This window comes from Typopeltis vanoorti, chromosome 25 (assembly GCF_054136105.1).
Source record: "Typopeltis vanoorti isolate ZY-2024b chromosome 25, IOZ_Tvanoo_1.0, whole genome shotgun sequence".
NCBI lineage: Eukaryota > Metazoa > Arthropoda > Arachnida > Uropygi > Thelyphonidae > Typopeltis > Typopeltis vanoorti.
Window position 1 is genome coordinate 13,629,916 of NC_143573.1, and position 27,945 is coordinate 13,657,860.

General features: G+C 34.7%; 1 protein-coding gene across 1 annotated transcript; it reads right to left on the reverse strand.

The window, feature by feature from the left end:
• Positions 1 to 269: 269 nt before the first annotated feature.
• LOC150092554 (vitellogenin-6-like) lies at positions 270 to 27,933 on the reverse strand. Its single transcript, XM_090414595.1, has 27 exons — positions 27,808 to 27,933; positions 26,291 to 26,308; positions 22,544 to 22,686; positions 21,932 to 22,066; positions 21,570 to 21,716; positions 21,250 to 21,435; positions 20,254 to 20,396; positions 19,973 to 20,159; positions 19,638 to 19,840; positions 18,259 to 18,427; positions 17,461 to 17,637; positions 14,955 to 15,155; positions 13,045 to 13,262; positions 12,777 to 12,883; positions 12,261 to 12,529; positions 11,356 to 11,476; positions 10,290 to 10,548; positions 9,904 to 10,192; positions 8,982 to 9,194; positions 8,606 to 8,881; positions 8,135 to 8,272; positions 7,493 to 7,714; positions 6,674 to 6,968; positions 5,015 to 5,175; positions 4,665 to 4,907; positions 3,783 to 3,966; positions 270 to 662 (listed from the first exon to the last, which is right to left on the reverse strand). The coding sequence occupies exons 1-27, from the start codon at positions 27,842 to 27,844 to the stop codon at positions 376 to 378; spliced, it is 5,028 nt and encodes a 1,675-aa protein (XP_090270721.1). The 5' UTR covers positions 27,845 to 27,933; the 3' UTR covers positions 270 to 375.
• Positions 27,934 to 27,945: the final 12 nt, after the last annotated feature.

The window sequence follows — 27,945 nt, forward strand, 5'->3', positions numbered from 1 at the left end:
AATTTACAATAAAAACTCTTCGTGTAACGAGACTGTGATTGGCAGGTTTATGTTAGAGACAGATGAAGTCCAGTGACTGATTTACTATCTTTACAGCTAAATACCACACTACCCAAGACGCAACTGATAGTTGTCATAATTCATTTGTAATGCTATTAAAATGTTTTTTAAATTAATGTAGTTTTTTGATCATTTTCTATAATATTATTTGGTTCGTTTGTACACATATACACACACAAGTGTTAAATGTGAAGTACAACAGTGACAAGTCAATAATTAGCTTGATTTTATTTTAATAAACTGATCTGTACATGACTTGAAACAGGTTGAATAACACTTATTTGTTTCCAAAGAGACGAATAACTAGATTTTTAATTAACTGGCATGTTTGCACCCGTAGTGATAATCAATCTTATCGGTATAATCCACAGGCTTCTGAGCTAATTCCTCCAACACACGACGGTGACTTTCTTGTTTCAAATTTTGAGCAGCAGGATCGGTAGCTGGCAAACAGTGGAACGATACCTCCTTAGAAATCTTCTTCTTTGGCCAACATCCAGGGGCACATTGCGGAAGGGGCTCTGTGGTAAAACAGATCTGGGGCTGACGCTTTCTTACAACATTCACGTTTTTGTTACGATATACAGTGCAACCTGCAGATCCTGGATGCAATAAAAAAAATAATTATAAATGCATGAAAATAGAAACATCATAAAATTGTTACTATTCAGTTTAAAGTTATTTCATTGCGTTCTTTTGTATATTTGATTACTTACTTATCTTGATAAAAACACTGAGTTTCAGTTGACCCTTATCCTCCCCTCCTCCACGCTGACTTGTCCCGAAGAAGAGGCTTATAATTTGATAGCTCTGTTTCTTGAAAGTGAACTTTTTAATATGAGATTATTAGACTTTGACCCGTAACTATAGAAAATATGGTTTGGAAAAAGTTCCTACTTTGAGAACATAATCAAATCTGTAAATGTTTTAATCGGCCCTGCTGATCTAGCTCTATATAAGTTACCACAAGCTATACAGTAATAGCTATATTGACATAAGACCTGAATGTTTGTGATTGTCTCGATGTCAGAAGTGAGACCACTACCACGTTTATTGGAGGTCTGAAGTGTATTGAGGAAGTTTCGCTTTTGGTCTGTAGAATAAGGTTCCTGGACAACCTTTCGCAAGAGGGATTATAAAAAATGAATATGAATAAAAAGTAAATATGCTTTTGCACAAAAAAAATGCCATTTATGAGTTGGTAGCTAAATTGTTACACCTCGGTGAGAGAAGGTAGGCAGGAAGATTATTTAAATTTACGAGGTGAAAAGTGAGATTCTTCTTATACATGCTCTAATCACTTAAATAGCATAGGAACACACACGCATCCTCACAGAAGTTAATCTCTTTTGTAACCTATTTAAATAAAACCGAAGGTTGGAAAGTGAGTAATGACCTTGGCCGCATCACTATACCATTTCGTGTAATGAGGAGGATTAGCTGTTTGTGCGCCTGGAATTTCACATATCCTAATGGGAAGTCAGTAATTTATAGGAACATGTTTGCATCCTTACGGCTACCCGTGCATTCATTTTAAATAGCACTAACCAAACCAAGTATTCCAGTTTTTTTGTTGGTGTGCTTGTGAATGTATTTCGACGAATGCGGGCATTTAACATCGACTCATGGAAGTAGGTCGGTCTTTAAAGTGTGTCCTAATGAGATAAATTGAAATGATCAATAATAAAATAGACGTCATTAAATGAAGCCACTAAATCTTTGGATATTCGCAATACGCCTCTTTTGTGTAAATTTATAAATTACAATTAAATTCGACCGGCCTTTCTGCAGCCTGATATTTCCTTTCCACCAATCTCATTTTTAATTAAGTTATTTGAATTACATACAAATCCATGTTTTGACATTCTCCAATCCGTCTTTCTTTGTAGATTAGTTATATTTATTAATTTATTGAATATGTTTTAGTTATTGGTCTAAATACTGATAAATTAAAATATTTTCACTGCAAATTTAAATCAGCCTGCAAAAAGGAATTAATTTTTTACGTATTTAATATTCAAGCAAACTTTAAACATATATTTTCGCCATTGAATATAATTAAATATAATTAATAGTATAAAAGCTACTTAGGTGGCGCTTTTTGGTATTGTCAATTATTGTTTAATTTGAGCTTAAAATGTGTAGAAGGTAAAAGATGCCTGTGACGTGCATGCGAAAATTATCTCATTAAATAATCTTTTTACGTGAGTTTTTCCGTTATTAATTTTGTATTAATAATATTAATTAACTTTGTGGACTAAGTAATTTGTGCATGCAGTGAATTTACGCGAATGCAGGTGCTACGTTACGTGATTTCATACAACACAGCAATTTGATTTCAATGGCGAAGAAAGATGGATTTCCATAACACTTTCCAAGGTACGTTGTTTTACTCATACTGATAAGCGCTTTTGTTGGTTTGATAATTGTTTATGTAATGGATAAGATACAAGCTCTATGGAGCTAAAACTGACAAGATTTACATGTAAGGTGTTCAAATAAAATTAAGCAGAGTACACTAAGTAAATGAGAACGAAAGCATAGAGTGCATAATGCAAATCATCCGACTGTATTAGCATACGATTTCTCAGGTTTTATTTCAAGTTGTATTCAAAAGACTGACAGTTCCACAATAGACTTTACTTCCTCGTGGGTAACGGCCCAAGGAAGGTTATTAGTCGTATGGAATCTACTCGTGTAAGTCTCTCGGTTGTTAAAAACCGCTGTCAGCAATTCAAACATTATTGATTATTTCAAACGTAGCGGTGTTAACAATTTTCTTTAACAAGATATGAGAATTTTCAGTTTTCTTAGCTCAAAAGTTGTCAACTTAACAGACTATGATAATTACGCAAACAAGATGTTTCAGGAGGAAACAGGAAGTGACACATGCAGATGTTCCAACATGTACTTGCAATAATACAATGTTGTTCAATGGATAAAATTCTTTTTTTCTGGCCAAGTGAAATAATTTACGTGGTTATAGTAAGCGTAACAATTACTGACTTTTTTGTGGTGGTTAAGTAAAATTTTACAACCCTTGTTGTAAAGTGAAATAGAAGGCGATGAGTTAGCTAAGCTCGCAAAAAAGATAATATACTGGCTTCGTTCACTTAATGGCTTCTTCGGCCGTATCTACGACAAAATCAAAGTTAGCCAAGTTGTTAATCTTTCATTATTAGTTTTCAAAATTTCGGAAAGAACATTAAATTCCACGATCTGGGAAAGATACGCACAAAAGTTTGTTTTCCAATGGGGATTTGTATTAAGGGCCATGTATTTATCTAAATAATGGTATGGAACTAGCACATGTCATTCTTTTCACTCATTTGTTTTTCTACTAATTATTTCTCGATTCTTACCAACGTGTATGATAAGAGTATAAAAAGAGATGCTTAAAGTCAATTCTTATCTCTTGATAGGAGAAATATCGGTAATGGGAGCAGCTGCTTGATCATAACGGATTAAACACCATGGACTATGTGTCTAATTACTAATTTAGACATATGTCTATATTAGTGATTTGTGCAAACGCAAGCTCGCACTGATAAAAATTCGATCATATTCACCTATAACTGAGCAAAATCCTCTATAGATCAGCTCAAGAGAGTAAAATTCTTTAGCAGCGCGTGAATTGCTGTAATCCTCCCTACACGTTTCTCTATTTCTGGATTGTATGATATGCTACATTAATGAGATAGGCTAAATTATGGGTTGCTTACCTTGGGGAGAACATTTGTCCTCTACTGATGGTGCAGTGCAGCTTTTGTCAGGAATGGCATAACTGTAGGCGAAGTATGTTGCATTAACACAGACCCAACCTTCTGGTCCCTTGAATTCGTCGTGCTCCATTCCGTTATAATCTCCGCACAAACCACACAGTTTTCCTTTGTAGTAAGGCGACACCTAAAAGAAAACAAAATGGACAACTTTAGTTTCATATATGAAATATGAAAAACAGCTTTCTGGTTATTTGTATTATGATTACGACACTAGAATCAATATCCAGGATAAAAGCTTGAGTTGCACTTAAATTCGCTTATTAAAGTGAAAAAAATTCTCCTAGGAAAGGTACTTTCATCACATAATGTTCTATAGAGTTATAGGATAAAATATTATTAATTAGTATATTTAATTAAATTTGTGAATATAAGATATTCAGGTATTGGAATAATTATTACTTTACTGGGAAACAAATCATAAATTCATGGTCTATTTTGCTGATCCCAGCGCTACCATAATGCTTTCATGGTATTTATTCTGATTTCATTTTTATTGTTGTTTCTTTATTCATATCTAGTTAATTCGCTTGAAAATGAAGGAACTCATTTTGCATCATTGATCGCTAATTATCTTTATATACGACGATAAAGTTTGCTTAAACTTCCTTAAATTTCTATTATCAATAAATAATTTAAGTCCCATTTTAAACATAATGATGAAGCACTTTTTTGGATCTTGATAAGAAACAATTTCTATATTTCCGACTAATATCGGAAATAAAAATTCAGTCATTTGACTGAATAAGTCTAATTGGAAACACCCAATATACATATAATATGGAACATGTAATAGTAATTGTTTGAAAAGTTATTTTGGCGTACCTCAACAGTAATGGATCTGCCATCTGTGTACACATACACTCCGTATTGGTCGGACGTCACACTATAGTAAAATCCATCATAGCTGATTTCGAATACTTCAACTTCTTGACTGCCAACAGTAACTTTGTAAGTGTAAGGAGTGTCTTCAGTTACAGTGACCTTGCTTCCGTTGACTTCAACAGAAATCTCCGAACCTGATGGTGTCATTTCAATCTTGGATGGACCCAAGTATACAATAGTCGCCTAAAAACAAACAAATACAACAACTTTTAGTATCTTATTACATGAAAGGAAAAACTTGGGTGAATAGGGAAAAAGGTTCTCTAGTAAATAATTTAGTATTTGTTCACCTTTTCTGGAGGATTCTGTTGAGAGATCATCTTTGCCAGAACGAGGTAGTGTTGATAGGGTGAGCAGTCCTTAGAGATCACCTTGTAGCAATCCGTGGGTGGCAAAGGATAGGTCACATTGTCGAATGTGTTCACGTGATGACTTCCAACCGTACAGAATACTAGTAATAAAAATGCAATTATTCACTATGTGATAAAAATTAATTTTAAAAAATATTTCGGATAGCAGACCCCAGTCATGTTATCATTTAAAGTGATATTTAGTTTTCGTTACAAAATCAATCTTTTTCAAAAGTTTATGACATGACATCACTTTTAGACAGTATTCAGAAAAAATGATTAACATTTTGTAAGTTAATATAAACCGACTCCATTAACTCGCTGTTATTTGAAATAAACTGTTCAAAATCTGCTCCACCCCTCTTCACTGTTTAAACAGAAGTTTCTTACCCTGTTTCACTCGCTATCTGAGGTTCACTCAGCATCTAATTGCTCACGTTATGCTCAATATATGGAAGATGTTCTACTTCTAAGGTGCCGACAAAAACAGGAAGCTGTTTCATCCTTGGATCAGTTCGACAATGAGAGTTGCCCACATGTTCTAGAAGATTCGATAATAATTTGGTTTGCATTTGCATTTAAAGATTTCAGTAGCCAATAGTTTGCTTTTTTGCTTGTAAAAAGTAAGGATTTATGTATCTCAACTAGAATGCATTAGTAGTTGAAAATTACTGACGATATATTTGAAATATTCAGTGGAATAATTAGCATGCCAGGCCAGTGTAGCTCAGTGGAAGTGACGCTTGCGTCCTCTGCGCTTGGTCGCTCGAAGTTAGACTTAAATTCGAGTCTAGTTGCCGACTGGAGGAAATTTTTCTAAGCCTTTCTTCATCCGGTTCCCGAGTTAGTCGATCTCTGGCACAGGCAAGCGGGTTTTTCGTCCCGTAAACTCAAGAAAACGAACCGTAGTGCTCACATTATTTCAGGCAGTAACATATGTTGTTAGGGTAAGGTACCAAGAGATGGCAGCACTTGTTTGCCAGCCTCTTCATCGGTGGCTGCTATAATTAGTGATAGACATGGGCCAGCTATCTCTGATTGGCTACCGGTGGAGATTGAACTGCCCAATCAGTCTCCAAACTCTAGATAGGGTATAAAGGCCTCGCCTACTCCCTATAAGGAGATAAAGGCGTTAACTGATTTGAATTTGAATAATTAGTATGCACTGGTTTGATTTACTTCCAAAAATTGCGATGTTAGTTTTATCGTCTGATAGTGGTTTAGTACTCATATTACAACTACTACACAGCGGCTGAAGGAATTTAATTAAATGCATCGATTGGTTTGTCGAAAAATTATTAAGTCATCTCAGTTTTGACTTAAATTGAACCCATTTTAAATCTGAAGCGATGCAAAATACATATTGAAATGATAATGAAATCAATATTCGTTTAAGTCAAACTGTTCTGTGTTCAATGTCCTTAGAAGAATGCGATTACGAACCACTCAGTTTTATGATTATTTTGAATTACTTTTCAATACTTGGTTTATTTAAAAGCACTTATTTCCAACTTTGAATTTGAGAACATTAAGAGACTTAAAGCCATTTTTGAAGCGACGGAAAGTGTAAGGAAATTGCTGTTCCACTTTAATACTTACCATGGCTAAACCAGTCGAAATATTCCTGGACTTCGGGGTAATCGGGGTAAGGATACGTGGAAACAGGTACCCAGTCTATCCAGTAGGGGGTGTAGAGATGGGTGTAATGAGTGTTTTCGTAAGGCTTATAAACTCGAACATCTACGAGAGGATCTGCAACAGAGAAATTGGCTTCGATGCGGATCTTATTCTCAGGGTTGCCTTCGACGTAAGGGTCTTCTTCCATGTAGGGCAACAGATGGTACTTCCAGATATGGCTGGCTCTGTACGTGTAGTTTCGTACGTACACAGGGATCTGAAAGAAAAATAAACGTGGTTTGCTATGATCGTTAAGAAATTTTTTATGTATGTTAGTAAGTGCTGTTATTTCGATTTTCACAATATAAATTGTTAAAGCACTTTTAGAATGGATGTAGAATGCATATCGTTCATATTTATTCAATAGATGAAATTTGTGCCTTCATAAAAATTACAGTATAAAGATAATTATAAGTCATTTATCTAATTTGAATTCGGTATCCAAGGGATAACATTTACACACAGATGGCGTAATTGTACAGAATATTACCTCTATGTATGTATAGCTGTATTTCGTCTTAATTTAAAAAAACTTTATTCTTCAAGTGTCTCATTTGTTAAATGAGAAGCGCACATGCTTAAGTAAATACCCATACGTACATTTTCTTCTTTCACTATTTCTTTTCAAATGAAAAAAAAAACGTAAAATATTTAATGAGTTAAAGCTAATGTCATATATATTGAAAATCGCCATATAATCACTAACTCTGCAATTTGAGTCATGCGCAGAATTTAACTTACGTTTTCATACTCAATATCAACAGTGAAGTTGTACAATTTGGTGAGGAGGTATCTGTAATAGCGGCAGTATGGACTGGCCCATCGCTCTTCTTCACGATCCTCCTTGCATTTTTGATAATAGTAGGCGTAAAGATTGTCAGAATCGGGGGTAAGTTTCTCTTCTCGGTGTTTTATTAATTCTTCTTGTTCTTCTGTCTGGTTCACGCTTATCTCCACTATGATCTGAAATATATTGAAAACTTTGTTTACAAAGTTTCCTATCAACAGGATCTTATTATAAACAGAAAGATTACATTCGACACTTATTCGTTCGAGTTTATTCATTGCTTTTCTAAATCCATATTAAAAAGATGGTTATTTATGCGTTAGCTCATTCTAACAAACTATCTTTTAATCGGGCAGTTTTAGAAACCAAAGTGAGCAATCGTTTCTGATTTTAGAATTCATAATCCTATATTTCGTACTATCTGTTTTAATTAGAAAATATTCGCACCTCTCATAAAGCAATAAGCCTTGCAGAGGAATGGAGTGCTTCCGTGTCGAAAAAAAAATAAAAAAACGATATCGCATTTCTATAGAACATAAGTTTAACTGTTATATTCGTAGGAGAGCCGTACGTCATTTTCCCAAGGTTTCACCTACCTTTTTGTCAGATGTGCAGTCCTTCCCAAAGTGGACATGGACACTAGCATTAAGTGATGCATTGCCATGAGTTTCAAGATCTTCGTACAGTTTCTTCAAGTCATAATCTGGATACTGCATGTAACCTGATGCACACACCTGCAGAGATAAAGAATTTTATTCATTAGTACTGATTTCATAAATGTAACGCAAGGTTCTTAGTAATGTAAACTTCATAAAAGATACTTCACATTCTTGGAAGCTCTGTATGGTTTTTTTTGAAACACATTTAAAATTATTTCAAAAAATTAAATCTGGATAGAGAATATGAATTAAAATACAATTGACACTTGATCTATTTCATAGATCGTGCAAGTGACCTTACTAGATTGCGTAAACATAATTGGTGTTGTAATAGCCGTGTTGGCAAAATAGTGCAAAGCACTGGAAATTAGTAATTAAAAATCAGTTTTTCATTAAGAGTATACTCACCTTAACTTCCTCTCTCTCTTTTCTTGAGAAGGGAGTTCTCTTGTAGTGTACTTTGAATCTGTGCTGCAGCTCGTCTTCGCTATAGGCATACACAGCCTCTCCTTGAAGTTTTCTTTCCCGTTGACCCTTTCCGACAATCTCCCCTTTCAACACGTGTGCGTAAAACGGATAATCTGCCTCTGGATAGTAATCGTCAGGAGCGTCGTAACCTGGAATGGCAGTTGGGTCTTCCTGTCCGCTCACTTCTCTGTATTCATACACGTACTCAGCTTCGATCTAAGGATCAGAGAAGAAAGAAACATTAGAACACACTTAAACTTGTATTAAATCGAACAACGTAATGTCTTTAAATTTTTGTATACAAATGAAATATCACCTGGTTTGTTGCATCTTGGCTTGCTGGAGTCAAACAAATATCCACGTGGTAGGATTCAGCTCTGGGGTTGGTGTAGTGGTAGTATATCTGCTCGCGGATGGGTTTCTCGGTGACAAACTTCCACCAAGAGCCATAGTCGTTCCACAGAGATTCGGTTCGACTTTTGACCTTCAGACCAAGACCCAAGTAATCGTGTAAATATTCCTCTTCCCACTGCAATTGATAAACACAATTGTGAGATGTCATTCCTTGTAATAACTGCTTGTAATCAGTACTAAAAATAATTGACAAAAATTGCAAACGTAACAAAACATTGTGCAGTTATAATTCTTCTCAAAGCTGTTTAATTAAATATAACTAGTCTAATTAAATAATAAAGTTTTATTTCCATAATTGAATTATTTTACAGTGGGTGACAAATTATGTCTAAGCAAAAGATTGTTGAATTTATAGGAACATATCGAACGCCTATTTGTCTTTTAAGACAGACAGACTTGAAAGAAATAGGGATTTGTGTAAGCTATAAACATATTTTATCCAGATAAAGAAGCTTGGGAATAAATTCAGTTGTTTAGAAATAGTTTGTCTTCTTTCGATTATGATAAACGATTCCCATTTTAATCCGAAATCAAAATGCTGTTTTAAACTTGATTATGTAGAAACTCTGTTAGTTCATCGGCTATTGTTAAATTAACGAAATGAACGTTATTAGTTAGGTAGAATCTCCAAATGAAAACTGGCGCAGCTATAATAACGTGCGTTTTGGGTGGAAGTGACATGTGTTCAAATTCCGCGCCGAAAAAACGGTAGAAAATGAAATAATGATAAACATAATACCCATAATTCATGACCATAGTTGCTTGTGTATGATATTAAACAACCAAAACTCTTTTACACATGATAGAAAGGAATAATTTAATACCTTATCTACGACGTCTTCCTTGTAAAGTTCCAAAGTTTTCTCCTCTTCGAGCAGGGGAACCAAGTTGGTATATTCATCGATGTAAGTGAATGGATCCGATTTTTCATGGAAGAAATGATGAGGTGCTTCTGGATCCAACTCGAAGTGTACTTTTGGTGTGGTAAGGTCGACGTGCAGCTCAGCTTTCACAGGAATGGAGACGGTGCTGCGGCGATTTAGACCGATGCCAAGAGAGACTTGTTCCCAGGGCAGTATGACCGATAATGTTTCGTATATCTCCTTGTCCATTCTGTTGAGATAAAGAAAGTATACAAGAGTTGCTTTATGGAAATATTCTCATTTACGTTTACGTAATTATGAAGTAATGTAAAATACTTAATACTTACACTGCGTGACCATCGACTTTCAGACGGATTTCAGTTGGTGGTTGAGCCTTGTGTCCACTAAATAGATCAGGTTTCCATTCGAGCTTGAGATCATTGTTCTGGTAGGAAGCGTAAACAGGTTGTTTGCGTTCGAACAAAGACAGTAACCCGAGTTCGTTTGGCACCACAGATGTCTGGTCATCCACTATCCAGAACTGTTTATAATGATATTTCCCGAGATCTTTCAACATAGATGGAATGTCCGGAATGGCCAAAGCATCTGAAAAGGATGATACAATTAAGAAAAGATTATATTTGTAAGTATGAACAGATAGTGTAACTCGTTGAAAACATTTACCTCACTGTAAATCGTCATATTCAACATGTTGGATGTTGAATGATTTTAGACGTTCCGGTTTCTGATTATTTCATTGAACTTTTTTTAATTTCTTAACTTTTTAATTATTTTATGCACATTTGCAACAAAAGTAATCTAGAGGCCTACTTATGAAGGTTTTGGGATTAAAATTAAGTCAAAATTATTTTCTTCATTTTAAGAAAAAGTTCACCGTTTTTAACTTCATATTTTTTTTAATGTCTCCCTAAATAAAGCTTTCAGTACGGAATAATTAGCAAAGGTAATAAAGTGATCCTTTTTGGGAGCAACACAGGAGTTGATCGAATTAAACTTGATATGAATTCCCAAGCTAGCAACATGCTTTCCTCACTTTTGAAGGAATTAAAATCGAATATAATTTCATTTTTTCAGTAGAAAATTTTACAGGGTATGTTTAGCTGTTGCAAATCAAGACTTCACTTGAATTGTGAATGGATACAAATTTTCTTTTAAGCAAAATAAGGAATATCAGAAACTGTATTCATAATGCAAAAGAGAAGCACAAATATCTCGTGTTTCCTAGTGCTCATTGTCTCACTCATAACATCAACGATTATTAAGTTAAATAAATTTACATTTCTCCTGGTAATCCTCAGATGAACACATTGGGTTCACTAAAAATTATATTTCTACAGATAAGCCATTAAGGTTTTGTCATTACCTTAGCACAGAGAGAGAACATCAACTTACCATCCTTCCATAAGCTTTCAAAGGTGCTGTCGTCAAAGTGGTAAAAAGAGAAATCGCTTCCCATGACACTGGCATAAAGATAACCATCGATGGGTTCGTATTCCCGAGTAACCAGATGCAGCTGAAAAAGATTCAGTCAGTACATTTTTAGAACATAAAAGTCAGATTTATGTTCTGAAATCATCTGTTATTATGTTTTAAAAGAACTTGTGTGTTTTACCATTTGAGAGTCAGAAGTTATACGAGTGGGGGGGGGGAGGCTGGATAGGTCTGATAAACATCACGAACAAAAATGGTATTAAAGCAACTGATATAACCAAAAGAAACAAACTAGTAGCAGTGTTATGAAACTAACTTATGTTCTTTCTTGTGGTTATATCAGTTTCGTTAATATTATTTTAGTCTAGGTGTTTATCAGAGCTTTCCAGACCCCTCCCCACCTCCCGTAGTTCAGTTATCTTGTGAGTCATTCACTGTGTGATGTTTCATTTTAATGAAAGTAATCCATAGGAAAATAAAGCGTGCAACGTCAGAATAAATCATGTCACAAATGGCTTGAGTGATGTTTTGTTTACATTAAAAATGGCCACTCAGTTTTTAATAAAAACGAGTACAGGTTTAAAAAAATCAAAGTGCAAAACTGCAGTCATGTTCAATTTTCCTAAAAATTTTACCTAAAAATTTACTTCAGAATACTGAAATTTTAGGACATAAAAGATTGAAAGTCCACAATCCTCGATATTATTATTAAAACCTTTAAAAAAGGGAGAATAGAACTATCTACAACGTACTAAGCAGCAGTTAAGTAATGTTTAGTGCTGCATAACCAAGTTCATGGCATATTATTAATCAAAGAATCATTTCTAATGTGCATTTACTGAACAAAAATTTCATTATTTACATACCTTTTGGTTGATCTCTTGTATGTCCCGTTTGGCATCCCGGCGAGTACGTTTTCGAAGAATATCGAATTGGGATTCACGGTAAAGTCCCTGAGGCCCAATGATCTTGTCAACGATCTTCTCCAGTCCTGTAGCCCGATAACCCAGAGTTAATGTATTATATGAGTGACTGTAAATGTGGTCTGCCATCCTGATGTGCATCGATCGAGGAATATAACTGTTGTTGTTAGCAACGACTCTTATCTGAGTGTAGCCTCCGAAGTCGTAATCCTCTGCAATAAAAGAAAAATATTTGTTCTCTCATATAAGAAGAAATACAAATGTAAATAGCATGAGATTGACGGGACATATTCATTACAGTTTAATTAATCCAAATATTATGCAACCGTCATCCCATTATAGTTGAATAAAGTTGAGAAAATATTTGTGTTTTGAGCCATCATTGGATATTTTTTTTTATTAATGTTAGGAATTTCATTTTATAATTAAGACCATGGAAGTATTGCTGAAGTACCTTACCATCGTATCCTGTATTGTAATAGTTGAGTGAGTAAGTGTAGTCCATATCATTCCAAGTTGGGTAATACTCATCCAGAAGGTGAGAAATCTTGGTAATGTTTGAGCTTCTGCAAATAGTAAAAAAATAAGAATGTCATGAAGCGACTTCGTACCTCTCTATAAATAGTTATTTATTTAAACAGTCACGATAGCTTTAATTTAAGTTGTAATATTCACTATTTACAGAGTATTAGCGAGTAAGGAATATGACAAGAAATGGCATACTTACATGGATTTATGACAGGGGAATGTGGAGTTTTCCAAGTAGTAGAAAGTGCTGTACACGAAAGCAGCCACTTGGACGTTATCTTCCTCACTCAAAGAGCGAATTATGGTTTCTATCTCAGCAAGAGTTAGATTGAGAGCGGAGAGCATGGTGAAAGCGGCGATCCTAACTTCGTAATCTTCAGAGGTATTGAAGTATACTGGCATCAGCAGCGAAATGACCTGGAAATAGAAATGGGATGATTATTATTTGTGAAATCGAATCGTTGCACTGATTAAAGGTGGTGGGATGAGGAGTAGAGAAATGGAGAGGGGAAGTAAGCTAGAACACGACGTGTAAAAACTTCTTAGACAATATAACCGAAACAATTACGAAAGAAAACATTTATAAATGTTAATATAAGAAGAGTTGAAGGTGTTTAAGGATAAAAATTATATGATGATATGTTAGAAAATAAAAGAACATGAAATGCATCAAGTTTGGTGTGCAGCATGTCTGGCAAAAGACAGAAGAAAAATGAAACGTAAATTGACAGAAGAAACGTTCAGAATCTCAGAGAGTGCACGACAATCTATGAATGTTCATGTGATAAACTTTAATAAACATATTTGATATTAATATTTAAAAGAAATTATTTGTAGCTTTTCGTTTATGGAATAAAATTCAAATACGATCCTCATCTTTTTTCTTTTGGCTTCTGACAATTTTGTATTTTATCCTGATGACACAATGTTTTGCATATTTTAATGTATATGCAAATGCGTGTGTGAATTTGAAATCGGCATTTGCAGTGTGTTGTTATCGCAATCAGCGCTGTACGTTTGAAAAATATCTCGGTCTATCGCAGTCAATGAAGGTAATTCAAACAGCAGTGTCTGCTAATGGCTGTATGTGAAGATAATGCATTCTTGGAAAACTTAAAGCACTTGCATGCACTCTCCATCTAATAACAATATCCTCGTAGCAATCGAAGATATTGTTAATGAGTGTAACAGAGCTTTTCCAACACGTTCCTTGCAAGGAATCATTCCTAGTTCATGTTCTTCACGTACGTGATATTTCAATCGATATTATGAGAAGACTCTCACAAGATCAAGTGACTTGACATTTTTTCTCACTATAAGAAGAGCTTCTTGTCCTAGAATCATTCTCTTTCGTTAACAAGAAATAGTATACAAGAAGAACAATGGGGAAAATAACTGCTAAAATTCCAAAACGAAATTTCAAGAAAAAGTGTAAAATGTCGATTACAGTTACTGCACAGACTAGTGGTAGTGATTTATAGTTCAATATACGCTACATTTCAGTGAAACGGATATGCTTCTGGCCCAGGAATATAACTTGTGTTTCCATGACGCTAAATAATATTTTCATAGAAGTTTACGACTTACCGGAGATTAACACACGGAAGAGTTTTGAGTTATAAAAATGGAAAGAAAGGCGGATTTAGAAATCTTCTGCAAGTTGCCGTAAGATTCTAAACATTACTTTATCATTCTAGATAACCCTTCCTTTAAAGCTAGTGTAGAATTTTTGTGGTGCAAAGATGATGAATCCACTGTTGTTCCATAATTTCGCCTACCTGGTTGGCCGAGTGGTTAGCGTACCCGCTCTGTAGCCAAAAGGTTGCGGTTTGGAATCCCGCTGTGATCATGGATATTTGTGATTGTCTGTGAAAAATACTAGTGATGGTGGTAGTCCGTTGATGGCGTTTGTGTAGATGATAAAAGTAGTAGTTGTAGTTGGTGGAGACGGAGATTTGTGGAGTGGGTGCCCTACTTCGATGAGTCTTTGCATTCCCTGGAGGTGTCATGTAATAATAATAATTTTCCACCTCATTTTTCACATATGGACTCCAATAAAACCTTCTACCAAAACACAATTAATTGAAAGAACCACGACAGTGCACTTACCTCTTCCGGAACATGAGCTGATACTTTGGAGAGAGAGTTTATGGCTTGCACTCGAAGACTAACTGGATACTCATCTTCATCATCTATCACAAATGGCCTCAGATGGGGAATAATTTCAGGAATGCCAAGGTTAGCGATGGCTTTCATGTAAAGCATGGTATAGTCGTGTTTCTTTTTCCATTCTCTCTTCTTAACTAGAAACTAGAAACAATTTCTTAGTTATTACATAATAATTCCATTCAAACATTTAAATTCTAAAAAGAAATTATATGTTAGGTTATATCCCTGCTAACTACTACCGAGAAGAACAAATATGTTTCCTTAAAATAAATTTAGACTTTTAATGCCATTCGTCAGCAAAGGTATGAAGGGGGAAAAGCACTTGCTTAGGATCAGGTGACAAATTATGCAAACTTATTAGCCAAGCAAAAAAAGTACTCGCCCAAGATCCCCATTTTTTAATTATGTTCCAATCTGTAGGAGTGTGATTATGGGTGCTGCATCTGTTGGCAACGATTTCCTTCATGTGAAAACCACGTGCTTACGGGTGCTTTATGGATTTCCTGACAAAATAATAAATATTATAAAAGATTTGTATGATATAAGTAAAGGACAAATTCTATTCAATGGAACAGCTTCCGAACGTTTTTACATCAAAGCTGGTGTTAAGCAGGTTGTGTCATGTCTGGAACGCATTTCATCATTCTCATAGATTGGATAATGTGGCATACCGGAAAAGTGGAATAAGATGGAACATGGACATCACATTAGAAGATTTGGACTATGCTCATGACATTGTACTCCTATCATCTAGATTTGAAGACATCAAAATTAAGACAAAATTAGAGGAAACTGCTAAACAAATAGGCTGTAATTAAAATAACACTTTTAATTACCTTGAAGCAACTGCCAACATGGAAGGCGGTATACCAACGAAGACATTGCAATAAGAGTAAAAAAAAATCTTGCTACGCATTTAAAACTTGACAGAAAATTTCGAAATCATTCCAATATAAAAACAAATTTGAAGATGCAAATTTTTAACTCAACTGTTAAATCTGTATTAATTTATGGAAGTGAATCATGGAAATTAACCAAACAACAAGAAAATAAAATAGACGCCTTCCAAACAAAATGTCTTCACAGAATTCTCAAAGTTTACTGGCGAAATAAAATCTCAAATATTGAAATTTACAACGAAACCAAAACCAAACCCATCAGAATAAAGTTAAAGAAACGCAGATGGATATGGATAGGCCATGTATTGAGAATGCCAACATCAGAACATACAAGAATATCATGGACGCCTGATGGTAAAAGGAAGAGGGGGGGGTTCCAAAATGACATGGCGCTGGATGGTAATAAAAGAACGAAACAAACTAGGATGGTCGAACTGGGAGAGAGCAAGAGAAGCGGCATTGGACAGAAGAGGATGGCACGCTAAACTCGTGGCCTCATGCACCTTATAGGTGTAAAGAGCAATAAGTGAAGTCATCGGTTGGTGAAGATTTCCTTCATGTAAAAACCATTCGCTGGTAAAATCTGTTCGCCACTGCGAGTGCATTTGTCGAGCCCTGCTTGTGATAATTATTAGAGGAAGGAAAATGAATTTCCAATGGCGAACTACTTTTCCTTTACATTGTCTGATACTAAGTTTCCTTATTGATACGAAATAATTCTTAGTCTTTTAGGAATTATAGGTATGCCGGAAGATTATTTTTGGAAAGAGTCAAGAGTCCTGTTCTTTAGCTAACAATTTTTGTAAATAAAAATTGATTGGTCGATCCTTTATTATATAGAGATTAGTAAAAAAAATAAACATATCGGGAATCAATTAACTATAGCAAATTTCATCAGATTCATTTGAACTTCCATTTAGGGACTGGTGAATGCACTTCCTGTGAAACTGTACGAAAACTGCTGCAGCCCAAAGTGATTAACTGTAATAGTCATGGAATGCGTTCACTGTCTTATGAAGATGGATGTTTGATCACACAACTTATCAAATTTTGACAGTAGCCCATTAGCATCGGGGGAATATTCATTACGAAAACGGTGGACACTAAGGAATAACAATAAGGAAAAGTGTTTTTTCGTTAGGGATCAATTGTGGGTATATGTAAAATATCCAGTAGGAATATTCTCTTCAAATCGTGCAAACTAGCAAAGCATTCTGGATATGCAATTTAGTTGATCAAATACTGTAGAAAAGCAGATAAATTCCACCCACTACAATAACATGCTAGAAAACTTCCTATGGCTAACATTTATCAGGTGTAAGGGCATTTAAGAGAATATTTTTATGGAATAAAGCATTTTAAGTACATAAACATGAAACATCGACTGTTATAAACTTGCTCCACAGTTTCATCGAAGAATTACATGCAATAGAATAAATATAATTTCAGTGAAATAAATTTGCTAATAACAACTTTCGAATGAGAACGTATCATGCAGTCTCATTTATCGCGTCGTCAGTATGTAATTAAACTTGGAAAATACTTACACTCAAATGCTTGGCTGCGTCTCTAGGAGTGCAACGGAAGCTCTCTCTCTCATGAACGACAGAGTCCATTTCATAATACTTAAACACGCAGGTCTCGTAAACCAAAGTAGTGTAGGCCAGTTCACAAGTGGAGTAGATATCGAGGTTTTGTTGAACGGCTTCGTGATCACACAGACTCTGGAAGGAATGGAAACAAAATTATAGTGAAAAGAAAAGCAAAAATCCCATCATATTAGTTAACAGAAACACAGAGAACACAATTTTTTTTTCATTAAATTTTAACGAATTACTTCACTTTCTACTGTAGTTTATTCTGAATCTTTCTTTACATATATGCAATGAATTGGTGGCTAAATAAATAAATTATGAAGACTGCATGTACTGTCAGGTGACATTTGTGTTGTATAAAGGATCTAAAAACTAGAATCATGCCCAAAATATATTTAAATATACACTACAGCTTTACGACCTTTCGTGGACTGGTTGTCTATCATAAAACAGTTATGCATTCTGATGGTAGTCGCCCACAAACGATTGTTAGTATGGAATATCCTCCAATTACAGCACATATCTCGCTGTTGGTCATCGATGATAAAATAGTTGAGGCATAAAGTATGAAATTTACTCATTGTGATGCGGATATTGAATTATGATCAGTGTGCATCATTGGCGTGTGATTTTATTTATTTTATTTAATAAGGTTATGTCGGTCATTTTTGTGGTTGCATTAATATCCTAGTCGCATGATGATACAAACTTATTTATTAATCACTGTTCCTAATCTGTCAATCTACATACCATAAATTCGTCCAATAAAATCTTGCTGGGCTCCTTAATGTGGTAAGGAATGCCCTGCAGTAAGTACATTGCTGTCCGTGGAGAAACACGTCGGTTCTGAATCAAGTGCTTGATATACATGAATGCAGGATTAGTTCCAGTGTAGGCCAGCAAGTCAAATAAAAGATTCCTGGTGAGAAACGAATATAATAATATGTTAATATTTTCACTGCAAAATATTAACATTACATATAAAAAGAGCACTATCCCTGAACTTAGTAAAATTAACGCTTACATTTTATTCTCATGATTAGTACAAATCACGAAGGGGAAAAACAGCTTTCAGTTTGTTAGTGTTTGTCTGCGTCACACAGGGGCGAATTCTCCATGCTTGCTGCGCAAGCTCATTACTTGATAAAGAAATAATATTTATTTGTTAATAAATGCATGCATTTATAAGCATTCCATTTAGGCTTTTATTTTTGTAGACAGAAGACGTCTTAAGCTTGCGCGGCAATAATTGAGCTTGGCGTTGTGTATCGAAGGCCGATGCTTGCTCGTCCAGTCAAAGCTACCTTGGGTTGCTCGGTTGTGGGAGCTTCCACGGCCTCGCTGCAGCACTGTGATTTCATGCGCGCGCATAGCCATTTCCGCTCCCTTCACGTCGTCTTAAACGCAGTCAAAGTAGCTCTAGGCAGTGAGTTTCAGCCAGCTTTTTGAAGTGTGTCTCGTTGCTTGGGAAAATTAAGTTACAACTTACTTTTTATGACGATGTTATTGACCAGTTCATAAAGTATTCTACCGGTGGAATTTGTATTCAAGTAGCTAAATTAAAAAAGATAGAATATCATTTGTAAAATTTCTAAATATATAATATTAAATGTTAGTAATTCATTATTCCGATAATCAGACTTCAATCGATCCTCTCACTCCCTAAATGATAACAAGAGCAAGCGTGAATTTCAAGACCAGCATTCGCCCCTGACGTCACAGATATTTGTGCGCAGCATCAAACAAATAACATATTTGGGGCGATGACGGCTTTCTTATTAATTTCAATATGAAGAAGTGAAATGCAGACGAAATAATGAAGAGGAAAGACTTCAATGCATTGATTGATGTGTGGCCGCATGCGAGAACCATGCGCACATCGTTCACAAGCTGAGAGATTTATAACAAGCAAGTTCGTTGTGAGAAGTTCGCTCAAGCAACAAAATAAAAAGCTGAAAGGAAATCTGAATGATTACACCCGACTCGGGTACCAATACCTGTTCTATATTCTTGACGAATGTAAAACAGGTATTGCTACGAGGGATCTTGACTTGATCAAATGTTCCTTGGGCTTTTATTAATTTGTACTTTACCAATAAAACATTTAAACATAAAACCACGAAGATTACCTCTTTATGTCTCTTGGACCACTTTCGGATGCTTGTTCTATATCTGTTACGGACTTGGCAATCTCCTCGATCTCCTTGTATCCCAGGGTAGCGAAGGCTTTGATTAGTTCCCAGAACTTGGCTGGAATATTTTTATCCTTTGCGTTTTCGATGTAATCTTTCCTTTCGTATGTTTGAACGAGTTCATTGAAGAGCTCTTTAATCTGGAATTGAATTAAACGAAAGAAATATATTTATCTTGCATGCACTTTTTAAAATTACTGCTGAATTGTCAATGAATAAGCAACTACATTCCATTTTTAGAAATAACATCGAGCAGAAAATGCATATCCTACCTTCTCCACTGATGCCATATATCCATAAATTCTGTACAAGTAGTGCGGCTTCTTCAGGTCTGATACGTCTTTAAAGTCCACTGGGTTCTGTTCGCTCTTGTAAACGAGAGTGTGGTGTGGTTCGAGGTCATCGGGAAGTCGAATTTCTTCTCTCTTCCTGTGTTCCTCTAGTAATTCCAGTGTACGGCTGAATGGATAACACAAGATTAATTAATGCTATTTTTAGCAGGGAAAAAATATTTTCCACTCCTTTTATTCTCTGGGATTAAGAAATTACTTACTTCAAATACAAACTGCTAACTTGGCCTTCTGGGTGATGGGGATAATAAAGAATCTCTGAAGAGGTTTCTGCGTATTCGATGATGTATTCTCGGCGATCCCCACGAATGGCATACCATGTCACAGCACTCATGTGGAAAGGATCCTACAAACAAACATTACGTCACATTACGATCTTGTGAATGGCTAACACGAATAGTGAAAATTAGTCATGAATAAGTTCTGACCATTCTCTTGTAAGGGCTTGGTGGGAGGAAGACTCAAATATTGAATTACAAATCGACCGTCTAGTTTATTCAGAAAGCTTAGTTTATACTAATACGAAAAAAGAGCAAAATACCTCTGTGGAAAGATTTAGGTTCAAGACTCTCGTAAGAAACGTAAGATTTATTTTTTTTATCTCAAGATGAGTTAGCCGATCTTGTTCCTAGGCAAAAACGTTTCCTTTCATAAAATAGGAAACCGACCAGAAGAACATACGCATTAAAGATAATACTGGCCTCATGGCCTGTTTCTCGTACCGTAATTTTGAACGAGCAATGTAGCTGCATTGATCTTTATTTACATCTCTTTTTATCATCTGTTTGCCTGAACATAGGATTATCTTGTTCTAATTCCAATGATGACCACAAAGGAAGCAATTGTTGCTATTGCCACATTGTTTTCACTGAAGAGAAACAGTCATTTTAATTATCATGTAATGGAAAGGAGTCATCTTGGGAATTTTTCAACAATATTTTGTTTATTGCTAAGAATAACAAATAGCATTAATACAGCACTATGAAAATCTGACCTGTCATCGTGTTCGGAATAATTTCATGAATATAGTTTTCCAATGATGAATCTTATTAACCTTATCATAGGTCAAAACCGGTTTCGGGGGGCAATAAACAACTTCCTAACGCATTTATTCACAACCCCCGTTACGGGGAGAAATTATTGTTATAAAATCGCTTAACTAAAATCATTGCATATAGAATTATGTAGTCTCCACTTACCATATAGTCGGTATCGCAAACATCGCATTTTTGTCCATAGAAGGTGCCGTAGGATGAGTAAGATGCGTTTGTGCAGTTGTAGTAATTCCGTATCTTGGTCACGTTCAAGACGTCCACATTCTGGAGCTGTTCATCAGGAACATGTGTGATCACATACTCCGTTTCACACTCTCCAGTGATGCCGTCCTGAAAAATAAATGTTTTATTTAGTGCCATACTTTTTTTTTAAATCAAAATATGCTGATTAAAATAGGTTTTAAATTGATGAAGCAACAGCCATTTATAAATTAGTTATATCATACTAGTAGACGAAAACTAACCTCCAATACTTTGTAGTGATTGGCATGTGGGTCATATCTTTGCGGAAGATTGACTTGTTCCAAATCCAGCTGCAACAAGCTCAAAAATCCTCTCTTAATATTGACTGACCAATCAGGTTCGCTTTTGGATACTTCGTATTTCTTGATCTACAAACATACAAAACAATCTAAATTAGCCGATCGAGACATTTTCAAGACTTTGTTCACCCCTTAAACCATTCTCTGTTCTGATGGAGAAATTCTATCATAGCCCAAAATAATTATATTTTGTTCATTTTCTCCATCTTTAAATTAAGTTACTTAACGATGAATGTATTAATTTTAGTTATTGTTATTATTTTTGATTTTGTTACAGAACTTACCATTCCTTTCTCCACTTCAACTCGGAAGGGTTTGGTGAGCTGCTCTGTAGCATTCTGATACTGTCGATAGTTGTAATTATATTCGTCAGTATCGTATATGACTTCATTTAGCTTATCGAACTTCGGATGTTCGAACTGAAAACAAAGAAAACATATTTTTAGAATAAAACACTGATTGCAACTTGTGAAATGCAATTAATAAGTCTTTTCGTTTATCTTGAAGAATTTTAAGTTGAAAAGAAAGAAACAAATGACTTATCCCTGAAATATTAACCTTATTATGAAGTTTAATTTTATGTTTATTCATCAAACATTTCGGTATTTCATTGCCCAGATAGTCGAAAGTTACCAAGATTTAAACTTGAAGGATCGGTTGGCCTAGTGGCTAGCTCCTCTGATTTCCAGCCAAAGGCAGTGGATGTATTTTACGAATATCTATCTAGTGGTACATGAATATATTACCTGATGTGAGATCACTCTACTTAGTGGAGGACTGAAGTGGTTCGAAAAGGGCCCATGTTTGGTTTCTACATGTAGTAAGGCTCCTAGATTATTTGACATTAAAGAAAAAAGATTCATATAAAATCGCGATTAAAGTGGCAAGTCGCTTACCCTTATAACCAAGTATCTGTCTTTCGGTTGAATAGTTACATTGGCTTGAAGAAGTAGAGCAGCATACTGAGGTTTCTTTCCTGGATAACTAGCAAACACTTGTCCGGTATAATTGTATTTGTACTCGTACTCAGACTCGTAACCTGCTTAAAGAAAAGTAAAATCATTTGAGACTTCGTTATTGCAAAGTAGGTATCCATTAATTGTATCCTCCCCCATCTCGTATCATCGATCCAAAGCTGTTATTGTTAATTGTTTTTCTGCTGTATTAATTTCAGTGTTGCCAATTTAGCTTTTTTTGTTGAGCTAGATCTAGCTCTTTTGTTTCTTCCCTAGATCCAAAACGCTTAATCTAGCACCTAGCTCCAAATCTAACTCCTTCAGAACTAGTTTCAGCTCTTTTTAGTTGTTTTTTTATAACTTACTCTTAAAGAAATTGTTTTAAAAATTTTCCAGATGGTCGCATTTGATAAGGAATTGTATTGAACGTTTGGCGCGAGCATTGTACGCGTTTTAAACGCATGATGATGTCAATCACTCAGGTGGCCCAACAGTCAGCCATTTTGTTGCCTTACAGTTGATAGCACCGCTACAAGTTAGTCTTTGCACAGTGTTCTGGTTGTAGTTACGATAGCGAGTGGAAAGTTTTCAAAGACTGATCGTAATTCGTTGCAGTGAAAAGTTGTATACCCTTCTTCAAAAATGAGCAAAGAGACAAATAAAACTTACAAGCAAAAATTTAGGAGGGAGTGGTTACAAATGGGAATGTTTAGTAAATGGTTGTGTGAAGTTCCTAATGACGCTACAAAAGGCCACTGTAAGTTTTGCAGATGTGATATAGCTGCTAAATATTGTCAGCTTGTAAAGCATAGCGAAACTAAGAAACATCTTGCTGCAGTTCCATATAAGGCTGTTCCTATTACAAATATGCTTGTGAAAATGTCTGATGAGAACTTTGAAGGTAGATTAGCATTATTTCTTTGTTGTCACTCATCATTCAACAGTTGCGATCATCTAGTAGATCTTTGCATAAATATCATCCCAGACAGTCAAATTATGCCAAAGTAAAAATGCACCGAACTACTAAGTGCTCTGCAATTGTAAAGAATATTCTAAGTGAGCATTTTGAAGCAAATCGAATTGCGGACATTGGAGATGAAAATTTCAGCTTGCTAATAGACGAATCGAATGATATCACGGTGAATAAGATTTTAGGAATGGCACTCATTTATTATAGAAAGAAATTCAACAAAATTATGCATACATTTCTGAGCATGGTAGTTCTAGAAAAGTGTGACGCTAGTAGTATTGTGGCTGTACTGAAAAAAGAGCTCTTGATGAAGAAACAATCGCATCGATATATTCCCTCCTTAATTTTAATTAGATGTGTATGCCATTCATTACAACTGGCAATGTCTCACACTTGTGCAGAATCTCTCCCAATAAAATTAGAATTTTTAGTTGTCGAAACGTATAAGTGGTTTTCACATTCTTCTTCAAGACAAGCAGCATACAAAGAGCTGTATCAAACTATCAACGAAAACGATGCTCCTCTGAAAATTATAAGCAACTGTGCAACAAGGTGGCTCTCCATTGAACTTGCAGTAGACGGAATTCTCAGCCAGTGGGTGGAATTAAAAACTCACTTCGAAGTCGTGAGTATGACTGAGAAATGTTACAAAGCTCAAATGTTGTGGGAGATGTGCAAAGATGAAAGGAATCTGTTGTACCTTTTATTTTACAGCCTGTTCTAGTTCAAGTTCAGCAAGTTAACAAAATTTTCGAACTAACAGTGCGGATAAGGTGAGATTATTTGAAGATCTCGTTTGATTCTCGTTTGATTCGCTCTATTGTTAATATGTTAGTACTACCATCATCCACAGTCGACTCACTAGAGTCAGAGATTGATGATTATTTGGATCCCAATCCAAATCTTGGTTACAGATTTGAAAGAAAACTTTCAGAGTTGATGATGCAAAAGAAAATAACGCAAAATGATGAGTGAAATCTTAGAAGTAGAGCAAGACAGTTTCTTCTTGGTCTCTTCAAACAGCTTAAGCAAAGGTTGCCTGAAAAGTTGAATATTTCAAGAATGATGTCTTCTTTTTCTTTTGACAGTACCCTAAAACATATAAAAGAACCTGCTACTCACATCTTAGAAATAATGCTGAAAACAGAAAAAGATGTTGCTGCTGCTGAATACCAGTACAATACTATTCACTTAAATAAATGGACAAATATAGAAAACGCTGAGCTATTCTGGACTGAAGTACGAGAATATAAAGATGCATCTGGAATGCATCCAATTCAAGAAATTGCTCAGTGTCCAATAAATTTATTAATACTGCCAAATTCTAATGCGGAAATTGAACGAATTTTTAGTTCCGTGAATATAGTTAAAACTAAATTAAGAAACAAGATGAAATTGCCAATGCTGACAGCTATTTTGTCAGTCAAGTATGGCCTCAGGCGTAACAACAATCTACAGCATGAATTTTCGTGAATACGTAAATTTACCAGCATCTACACTGAATAATATTGGAACGATGGCCACATATAATAAAGCTGAAAATCTAAGTGATATGCAAGCATCACTTCAACTTGAATAAAGTAAGTAACTTAAAAGTATCAGCTACTACTTTTAGCTTCAAATGTTTATTTTTTAGCTCTTTTTTTTAAAGATTTATCTGCTTAGTCATTTTCATTTGACAACACTGATTCATTTCCCTGTCTTCCCCCTTATTTAAAATATGTCTTCCATTCTTTCCTTCGCGTTCTTTATCAAATATCATCGAGTTTCGCAGTTGGCATTGGGAAACAATTCTAAATGGTAACAGTATTTTTAAATAAGCGATATCAAGTACTTGCGGGATGAAGTAAATATATGCAGAGTTCTGCGAATCATCTTACGTACATCGCATCCATATTATTTTTGTTCAGAGCTAATGCTTAAATTCTTATCAGTAAAGCTATCCATTTCATAGCACGGATCTTATGCATTTAATACAGGGCATCCAGTATTAGGATATCCAGTATTAGGATGTCCTAATACTGGATGACATCCTGTATTAGGATACGTATTCTGCCATGATCTACGATTTAAGTGTGTTTTGGGGAGTATATACAGTGAACTAAACTTTGAAAAATATAGCATCATAATAACCTTTATCATTAGTTTAAAAAGCAGTTGAACAGAAAAACGCCAATATTATTTAATAAAGAAAATTCACGAAGTTACAAACTTCATTGTATTCTTCGCTATCTGAATTAAACTTTTATTGCGTGCTTTTCATATTCATTTTTATTTCTTACATTTTAGGGCAGAAAGTCTTAAGTTAGGAATGCAACTTCTAATAATATTTCAATAAACGTATTTGTTCAGCGTCAATTGTCTCCCATGGAGGGCGCTGTAATGACTAGAGTCATTTTAAGGATGTGGCTGTTATGGTTATTTAATTGCTATGACTACAGTTATTATTACTTTGTTATGAATAAAAGATTAATTAATTCTTAATTCAATAGTGAATAAATAAACATTTTACTGAGTAAAATATTTTAAATAATATTTTATCAGTTCATCATAATATTGATTGCCATATATTAGTAAAAAGCAAATTTATTAAATAAATTTTTAATTCTTATTATGCAGTTGCGCGTAATTACAAAGAGATTGTTCTAAAATTAGTTGGATCTGAAAATAACTTCTAGTGAGCTAAAATTTTTAAAACAAATAAAAACGAGACTTACCCTTTCCAGAGGCGGTTACTGTAAAAGAAAATAAAATATGTATTAGCAATGGTATAGAAACAGGTTTAATGTGAGGATTTATTAAATAAAATATAATAATAATCATTATTATTATTATTACGGGGCAACTCCAAGGAGTCCTTAGACTCATCGAGGGAGGCCCTAAACATCATAGAACAAATATTCAACATCCACACAGTATCTATCATATTTTGCCTTGAATTCATTCACAATCATGACACACACAACATACTCTGGCAACTTAATTACAATGTGTGTCTTATTATTGCATGTTAAATTAATATATTTCATCATACCAGCTTTGTTTTAAAAACAAAAGTTTAATATCTCGATAATATCCATCCTTTTGCTCTCACATAGTACGCGATTTTTCAACTTTGTTTTAGCTACTCTTTCCTTTCTGATGTACGACAAACGCATAAATTAAAATACTCCGCTTACATGTGGCATATTTAATAGTTAGTTTTAATAAGAATTTATTATCTCTTAGCTGATGAAAAGAAGGGTTTCGTTTTTGACTATTTATACTTAAAAATATATTTTTAAAAATATCTCCTGTATGAACCTTAAGGTTCTGAAATGGTGAAAACGCAGTTCGCATTACTTAAACTAGAAAGATATAATAGTAATAAAGAAATTTTGGTTGTTGATATTTCGTTCTTTTTACTAAATATGAGATATTTTCTTTGGATTTCATTCGACCATGATTTTTTTTCACACTGTCTTCGAGCTGCTGCTTTGAACAGATCATTGATGCTTATTTACAGATGCCTTTCGGAAATGGTGCATCGTGTCACACGTGTGCCATGTCGGAATAGATATGACACGAACGAATCTCTGACAGTACCAGAGTTAGAATTATTTGTAAGAAATTACAGCCAGTTGCAATGGAATAGTTTGAAGTCATTGTAAACTGTGCTCAAAACATCCGAGTTCTATAGAATTATTGGCTCCTTCCCTCTTCATCACACTACCAAAAGAGTGTTTATACCTTCCAGATATGGAATAGGTATCTTAATATGTTTATTCTTTTGTTGAAGGAAAATTTTATGTAAATAACGTTTTTCTGTAATTAGTTCTTTCATTAAAATATTTGCAGCAAACCATGCTACTTTTTCTTTTTTTTTTTAATAAAACTGAAAAAAAATTATAATAATCCTTTTATGATAATTCAACTGGCCTATTTGATCTTAGACAACTTAGCATACAAAGCCGATCTCCACTTAATACTATTAGGACTGTAGAAACTTTACTATAATAATTGATTTGTTATATGCGAGATTTAGAAAACATCTCCAAATTATGAAACGAAGAAAATACTAATATTATTTGAAGTAATAGTTGAGATCGGAAGAATATTAATTAAAAATGAAATCCATTTAATTAAAATTATAAAAAACTGCTAATTGTAAATTAATTTCAATACTCCCCTTTTTTATTTAATTAAAAGAAATCAATGCAATTTCAGTTTCAAGTAGTAACTAAGTTCCACCTACCGGCTAATGCCGTTACACAAAGCAGGAAGACGAACATTCTCCTTCGTGGCAGTCAAGCGCAAAAATACTAGCGTCCGTCCGTCCTTAAATAGGTTGTTGCTGGACTCTCGCCTATGGATGCAAAACACCAAGAAATAC

Bases quoted from the DNA above. Each gene is read 5' to 3' on its own strand.
- LOC150092554 (XM_090414595.1), bottom strand. From the start codon at position 27,844: ATGTTCGTCTTCCTGCTTTGTGTAACGGCATTAGCCG. The intron at 8,882-8,981 runs GTGATATTTCAT...TCTGATCCTTAG, and splicing joins GCCAAGATGCAACAAACCAG to ATCGAAGCTGAGTACGTGTA. The intron at 3,967-4,664 runs GTACGCCAAAAT...GTTTTCTTTTAG, and splicing joins GCAGATCCATTACTGTTGAG to GTGTCGCCTTACTACAAAGG.